At 41.2% G+C, this 8,350-nt stretch overlaps 1 protein-coding gene across 1 annotated transcript in view; it reads left to right on the top strand.

Annotated features, from left to right (window-relative positions):
- The first annotated feature begins 5,331 nt into the window (after positions 1-5,331).
- The window catches only part of ptprc (protein tyrosine phosphatase receptor type C), a 63,280-nt gene continuing 60,261 nt past the window's right edge, over positions 5,332-8,350 (top strand). The window contains exons 1-3 of the mRNA XM_020927747.2: positions 5,332-5,414; positions 5,672-5,759; positions 5,837-5,951. Coding sequence (XP_020783406.2) covers positions 5,332-5,414; positions 5,672-5,759; positions 5,837-5,951 — 286 coding nt within the window. The remainder of the gene's footprint in view (positions 5,415-5,671; positions 5,760-5,836; positions 5,952-8,350) is intronic.

Genomic DNA, 8,350 nt, shown 5'->3' on the forward strand with positions numbered 1-8,350 from the left:
ACCAGGACTAAACCAGGACTGAACCAGGACTGAACCAGGACTAAACCAGGACTAAAACCAGGACTAAACCAGGACTAAAACCAGGACTAAACCAGGACTGAACCAGGACTAAAACCAGGACTAAACCAGGACTAAAACCAGGACTAAACTAGGACTGAACCAGGACTAAACCAGGACTAAAACCAGGACTAAACCAAGCCTAAACCAGGACTGAACCATTTTCAGTCCAGGTCTGGTCCCAGTCTGGTCCATGTCTCAGTCCCAGTCTCAATCACATCCCGGCCCTGGTCTGGTCCCGGGCCCCAGTCCTGGTCTCAGTCCCGGTCTCAGTCCTGGTCCTGTTCCCGGTCTCAGTCCCGGACTCAGTCCCAGTCTCAATCATGGCCTGGCCCTGGTCTGGTCCCGGCCTCAGTCCTGGTCTCAGTCCTGGTCCTGTTCCCGGTCTCAGTCCTGGTCCCGGGCTCAGTCCTGGTCTCAGTCCCAGTTTGGTCCTGGTCTCAGTCCAGGTCTGGTTCTGGTCTGGTTGGACCTGGTTCAGTCAGCAACTTTTTCTCTTTTGTCCTGCGCTCCTTGAATTTTGGACATTGTGTATTTTTATGAAACAAACATGATTACATCTGCGATATTTTTGAACGGAACTAAATCCTAACGAAAAAATGAACTGAACTCTCTCAAAGTCAAAAGGAATCATTTATTTATTTAGTGATTTATTTTTTCATTTATTGAAAAAGGGGTCTTCTTTGGTTGTTATCGTCCACTTTTGTTTAATTAAATAATCCAATTAGTAACTTTAATGTTTTTTTTTTGCCAAATACACCTCAGTTGACAAAACGTGAATCAGTGTTTTGTTGTTCATATGCAAACTCCAGAAGCGGCCACGTTTCCTCTGTGTACAGTTTTAACAGTTTTAATACACTGATTTCCATAAACGAAAACCCGGCCAACTCCAACTACAAGTTCAAAATGAAACAAAACACAACTCCAGGTCTGTTTTTGAGGAGGTAACAACACTCAGGTTACTACTCTCTTTTATTCTGTCTTATTCTGTTTTATTCTGTTTTAGTACTCTGTTTTATTCTGTTTTATTCTGTCTTATTCTGTCTTATTCTGTCTTTATTCTGTTTTATTCTGTCTTATTCTGTCTTATTCTGTCTTATTCTGTCTTATTCTGAGTCCATGTCCTCGCAGCAGAAGGGGCTGTGCTCCGCTGTCTGGAGATACTCTCGGCTGTGGGATATGGACGAGCCCTTGGTGAAGATCGGTTTGTGATGAGGAAACTACATTATAACACAGATAAAAAAAAAATTAAAAAAAGTTTAATATGGATGAACCCTTTAACTTTGAGGGAAATCGCATGAACCTGCCCTCCCGCGTCACCTTTAAATAGATCTGCGTTCATGTCAAACACTACGCCGCAAAGAAAGGGAACATAGACAACAGCAACTTGAGAAACTGTGTCGCTACCGTTTAGGGAAGTGGCGAGCCGGCGTGACCCCGCCCCTTCCTCCAGGCCCCTCCCCCCAGGCCTATATGAACCGAGCTCAAGAGTACAGGCTGAAAATAGAAGCATTTACTGTTACAACCACCACCGCTGCCACATTAATGCACACACAGAATGCAGAAGGACCGCTTTCCATCTACAGTTTAAAGTCTCACTGTGTAACTTTTGTGCCTCCTGCTTGTATGAGAGATGTTACTGCTTTATTTTGCCTGGAATGTTCCACAGCATTGCTTTTAACTCGCCGATCTCCAGGTCAAGTCACGGCTCAGATCTGTGGACAGTGTTGGGGAGTAACAGATTACATGTACCGGCGTTATGTAATCAGAGTACAAATTATGAGTAACTGTATTCAGTTACAGTTACTGTTTCAGTGAGTGGTAATTGGATTACAGTTACTTTGTTGAAATAAATGGATTACAGGAAATGTTTTTTCCTGTTTTCACATTTCAGGCTATATTCCTTCCCCCCCCGATAATTCCACTCATTGCCAGACACTAAACCAGGACTAAACCAGGTCTAAACTAGGTCTAAACCAGGACTAAACCAGGACTAAATCAGGTCTAAACTAGGTCTAAACCAGGACTAAACCAGGACTAAACCAGGTCTAAATTAGGTCTAAACCAGGACTAAACCAGGACTGAACCAGGACTAAACCAGGACTAACCCAGGTCTGAACCAAGTCCAAATCAGGTCTAAACCAGGATTTAACAGGACTAAATCCTGCTGTGTGGACGTGTCTCTTCTTCTTCTATCAATAATATTTTTAATTTGGTTCAGTAAAGTCTGGGCTTTTTATTTTCTTTTATCAGACAAAACTTCTTATGTTACAATTTCCTCGTCTTTGCTTCTCTACAACAAATCAAGTAATCCAAAGTATTCAGATTACATTACTCACTTTAAGTAATTGAATGGATTCTGTTACAAACTACATTTTGGGGTATGTAATCTGTAATCTGTAGGGGATTACATTTTAAAAGTCACCTTCCCAACACTGCCTGTGGATGATGCAGTGTTGTTCGAGATACTTTTGAGCAACACCTACTGTATAACTGAATGCATGAACAAGGATTATTTTAATGCCAGGTTGTGGAACATTGCAGGCACATACAGTAACATCTCCATGGAAACAAGCCGGTGTCGTCATCGGGCAACGATACAAATCCGTTCTGTGGAAACCGTCGCCCACTCGAAGTGATCTGCATTGTTTTTCAAGATAGATTTGAGCATCACCAGATAAATGAATAAATAAAACAGGAACATTCCAAACAATTACAATAACATCTCCATGGAGACAAGTAAACAACCGCTAGAAGTTACGCAGTGCATCTTTAAATGTCTCAAAACACGTTTACACCAATCGATCTGATTCAGTTATGAAATACCAGTTTTATCTTGACTGTTTAAATGTTGCCTTATATGCATATAAGATTTTGAGGACTTTTCTCATTCAGAAGTTACAAGATTTGGTGTTGAGTTATTAATCGCTATGGCAACGGTCAGAATTCCCCATCATTCTGAAACCTGGACAGATTCTGTGATATAATTCTAAGCCCCAGCCTTCCAGTCCAGGGCCAGACTGGTCCTTGGTCTTGTCTCTCTTCTCTCTCTTCTCCCTATTCTCTGTTTCTTCTCTCTCCTCCTTCTTCTCCCTCTTCTTTCTCTTTGGTCTTTGTTCTCTCTTTGTTTTCTCTCTCTCTCTTCTTTCTCTTCTATCTCTTCTCTCTGTTTTCTCTCTCCTCTCCCCTCTCTCTCCTCTCTTCTCTCTAGTGTGTCCTCTCCCTTCTCTCTTCTCTTCTCTCTCTCCCACTCCTCTCTTCCCTTTTCTCTCTCTCCTCTCTCTTCTCTTTTCTCTCCCTTCTCTCTCCTCCCTTCTCTTTTCTCTCTCTCCTCTCTCCTCTCCTTTCTCTTCTCTTCTCCTTTCTCTCGCTCCTCTCTGCTCTCTTCTGTCCTCTCTTCTGTCTCTTCTTTCTCAAGGGTTTGGTTGCGTTGGAGTTGCTGCTGTTGCTAAAGCTTCACTTCCTGATTACCAGAATCAGCTTTGGTCCTGCTCCACATTTAGACTCAGATCGTCACAATATCAGTTTTCAGAGCAGTTCCTCTGTGACCAGCTTCATTCACACATGACACACTACAGTACAGTATGGCACAGTACAGTACAGTACAGTACAGTACAACACGGCACGACACAGTACAGTACAGTACAGTACAGTACAGTACAGTACAACACGGCACGACACAGTACAGTACAGTACAGTACAGTACAGTACAGTACAGCACAGCACAGCACAGTACAGTACAGTACAGTACAGTACAGCACAGACACAGTACAGTACAGTACAGTACAGTACAGCACACAGTACAGACAGTACAGTACACACGGCACGACACAGTACAGTACAGTATGGCACAGTACAGTACAGTACAGTACAGTACAGTACAACACGGCACGACACAGTACAGTATGGCACAGTACAGTACAGTACAGTACAGCACAGCACAGCACAGTACAGTACAGTACAGCACAGCACAGTACAGTACAGTACAGCACAGCACAGCACAGTACACAGTACACAGTACAGTACAGTACAGCACAGCACAGCACAGCACAGCACAGCACAGCACAGCACAGCACAGTACAGTACAGTACAGTACAGTACAGTACAGCACAGCACAGCACAGCACAGTACAGTACAGTACAGTACAGCACAGCACAGTACAGTACAGTACAGTACAGCACAGTACAGTACAGTACAGTACAGCACAGCACAGTACAGCACAGTACAGTACAGTACAGCACAGTTCTTTTGTGATCAGCCCCATTCACACAGTACAGTACACATGGTGTATCTCTGGAGGCCTCCTTGCTTCTTTGGGCCATCGTCATCACACACACAGACTCCTGTGAAGTCTTTACCAGGTGGGAATGTTTTTATGTCACTGAAAACACTTCTGGAGTTGTGTTTTGTTTCATTCACATGTTTGAGTGATCCTTAGTCTGTCTACATTTCCATAACTCAAAATGCTCTGGTCCATCTTGTGATGTCATTAAGTGGCAATTTTAAAGTCTCTGTTGAAATGCTTTACTCTTCAGTATTCTAGAACAAGTTCTTACATTTAAAAAGAGAAAGAAAAAGAGTCGAGTTCTCCAGTGTGCTGCAGAAGAAAAGTCATTTGAACAAAGCCAAAGCAGCAGCTGTACCTTCAGTCTGGCAATTCCATTTCTCCCAGTTATACAAATGATTCTAGTGAAGGTGCATAGAGTTTAAAAACACAGTGGAGCATTTCTTGTATTACCACATGACATCACCAGGTTCTGTGGTCTGAGAGAAGAACTCAGGGTTTGTGTGTTAAACATGTGTGAATGAAACAAAACACAACTCCAGGTCTGTGTGTGATGAGGACACTTTAACCTATATACGTTTTTATATAGGTCCTTATGGTTCTGGTTCTGGTTCTGGTTACAGTTACCCATAACCAGCACTAGTCTTTAACATTATGTTTGTGATTGATAAAAGACTTTGACCTGGAAATGTGTGATCTGGTCCACAGGAAGTTATGTCCATGTGCACACTTTGGAACCAGACACCTGAGTCCAGTGGAGTCTGAGCTTTTCTCAGTGACACGAGTGAACCTGAGGAGCTCTTTGGTCACTCATCATTTATTATTATGAACAGACCATGCACATCCCTGATTGGCTAATCTACCTGTCAATCACACCCATCTGAACTGTGACCAGACTCAGATCTTTGTAAAGTATGAACAGTGTATTCTGGATCCCAGGTAAACACTGTTGTCCCTTATGATACATTTGTCCTGTGCCTCACTCGTCCATGTTCCTGGGTCAGTGTCAGGAGCAGAGGGACCAGCTTCAACTAGATCTTGAACCAGTCAGAACTACTTTATCTGGACAAGGGTACATATTGTGCATGCTTTGGGTTGATGGGTGAAACCATTTTTTTTTTTTTTAGTTGAATGATGTGCTCACAAAGTCCTGACAAAGTCTTACACTTAAACTTCTCATGTGGTTTCCTTGTGAATTTCAGAGCTGCTCCTCGGCCTCCATTTGCTTCAGTGTGAACAGGACCTGATCACAGCCTCTCGCACTTGAAGCCCAAAATGGCAGAGGGCACTTCCTGTTCTCATGTGAGTGTGTGTGTATGTGTGTGTAAGTGTGTGTGTGCGTGACATCATCACCCCCCCTCCACCCCCCGCCCTGACAGAAGCTGCAGGTTTGAGGAACAAGTCCAGGAAGCACCAAGTGAGAAGAGACGGCGCATTTATGTAACTTCTGATCAAACCCGATTCGTTTTTAGTCTTTTTTTATTTCATTTGTAGGTTTCTTTTTTGCTTTTCGTCGGTGTATGGTGCGGTCCATCCACACCTCTGGACATGGCACAGATGGGTGCCCTCTCTCTCCTCCTGTGGGCCGGGGTCATCGCGCTGGGCAGCTGTAAGTACCAGCTTTGATCCAGACCTTGTGAACTGATGCGAGGCTTCTTTTCGAAAAATGAACTTAAGGAATTTTAACTTGGTTGCAGATAATTCTTTGTATATTTTTATAACCCTATTGACCTCTTCAGATGTTTTCATTCATTCAAAAGAGTTCTGTCTATCTAATTGTCAGTGACCCACCTTTGGGACCCCACCCATTACGTGAACCAAGCAAAAATATATGAAAATCTTGGACATTGTGGTCAAACATGTCCTCCTTTGACACTATAACATTTGGAACACGTTTACACTTTTATTACTTTATAAATTTTAGTAATTCATGTTAAAGTTTTTGGAGACAGTACCTTCTGCACATGTTATATATTTATGAAGTAGAATGAGCAAAATATTTTGTGTCGCACGGAGACTTCAGAGCTTGAATTAAAAAAAAAAAAAAAAATCATTCTTATTTATCCATAATGAGTTTTCAGTGTTTTATTTGTATTATTCTGGTGTGAATCCTTTCTTCTTGGTTCTGCTTTGGCATTTGTGAATGTGTCAGTAACTGGGCGGGTGTTTTTTCAAGTGCGACATTTGTTCCATGTAACTTCATTCTTAAAAGAAATAGCATAGAAAAAAAAAAATATATATATATATATATATATATATATATATATATATATTATATTATATATTTTTTTTTTTTTTCAATTTGTAAATGTTCAGTTTGAAATTTTAAAATGTTAAAGGCCCAATGCAGAAACACATGTTGTAAGTTCATAGTTTTTAAATAATATAATAAATGTGAGCTCATCTTGAATAAACTTGTTTCCATGGAGATAGATATGTTTAATGCTGTACTGTGCAACATTGAAGTCAAAGCAGTGACATGTCCATGGAAGGAGCAGGTGCACCTGTAGATATCATAAGGATCTCTGTAAAATGTGAGTTCAGTTCAACGTTTGAATCAAAAACACGACTATTTAAAGTTAGAATATTTGATACAGTAAATGATTCTTTTGAAATGAAAGTGCAGCTGTCAGTCACCAGCAGCAGCATCACTAACACACGTCTCTAAACTTCAGTGACTTCTGCACCTTTTCAATGTTTTGGACTTTAACTTTTAATTTCAGTTCATGGCTAAAGTTCTAAGTCAAAGGTTTAGACACCCTTTACTTTGACCCTGGTTTGCACTGTTGGCACATGAAGTAAAAACCATTTCATGAAGCTCATTAAGAGAAGGCCAAGGGTTTGTAGCACTGTCAAAGCAAAAGGTACATGGAGCAGATGAAAATAAAATATAATATCTGTATTTACTACATAATTCCATGTATGTTGCATCATAAATGTGACATTTCTTTCTTTAAAATGTAGAAAGTAGTAAAGAAAATAAATAAATAAAACACCGAAGAGAAGGTGAAGTCCAAATCTTTGACTGGGTGTGTATATTTAGGCTTTAAGTTTTTATTTCACATGAACACAAAATGTCATTTTCACTTCTGACACTTTTTTTAAGTTAAACCTCAGGGGAGAAGTGTCAGGTTTGAGTCGAGGCAAACGTCGTCACTTCCGTGTTCGTTGAGATCTTAAGGCTTCCTGTCTCTGTACCGTACACACACACACACACACTCGCACACACACATGCGCACACGCGCACACACACGCACGCACACATCTTGTTCGTGCACACACCACACACACGGCGAAACACTTCAGAATTCACAAAAAAGAAAAGAAGAAGCTTAAAAAGAGAAGTAAGGTACAAGTACCAAATGTGAAGCTCTCATGATAAAGCTAAAGATAACTTTGTCCCGGGCGACAGGAGGATGTGGTCTACGCAAATCATGAAGGACAGAGAAGGGGAGAGGAGCCAAAAGTACATACATGTAGGAGTATTTCTACTTCAGAATAATGCAGTACTACATGTAGAAGTGATGTAATGATGTAATGTAAGAGAAGGGTTAAGACCTTTAAGATTTCTTCACCCCTGTGCTCATATGTCGTATAAGAAGCTCTTGAGGTCTGTTCTGTATTTCTGTTCTGTATTTCTGTGCTCTCTGCATCTAATTATAAAGAGTTCTATTGTCGGATAAGTAGGAAGTCCGTGTTAGCATGCTAGTTGTTGCTGAGAATTGTGCAAAGTGCGCATAAAGTAATCGTGGTGAATAAAAAGAATGCTCGGAATGCACGTGTGAACTAGTTCTGCTTTTTATGTTTTTAACTAGAAATCAGGTACTGCATCTTTAAATATGCACTTGTCTCCATGGAGATGTCATTCAACCTTTCTATCTTCATGGACCCCAAACCAGACCAAGTTACAGATCAGGGAGATCAAGGCAGAGCTGTTTAATGTCACACTGTGGAACATTCCATGTAGACAAGCAGGTGACGGACCCTCCACCAGAAAAGTTAATGAAC

Source organism: Boleophthalmus pectinirostris, unplaced genomic scaffold (genome assembly GCF_026225935.1).
Source record: "Boleophthalmus pectinirostris isolate CB_2022bp ecotype Guang Dong unplaced genomic scaffold, ASM2622593v1 HiC_scaffold_7, whole genome shotgun sequence".
Lineage (NCBI taxonomy): Eukaryota > Metazoa > Chordata > Actinopteri > Gobiiformes > Gobiidae > Boleophthalmus > Boleophthalmus pectinirostris.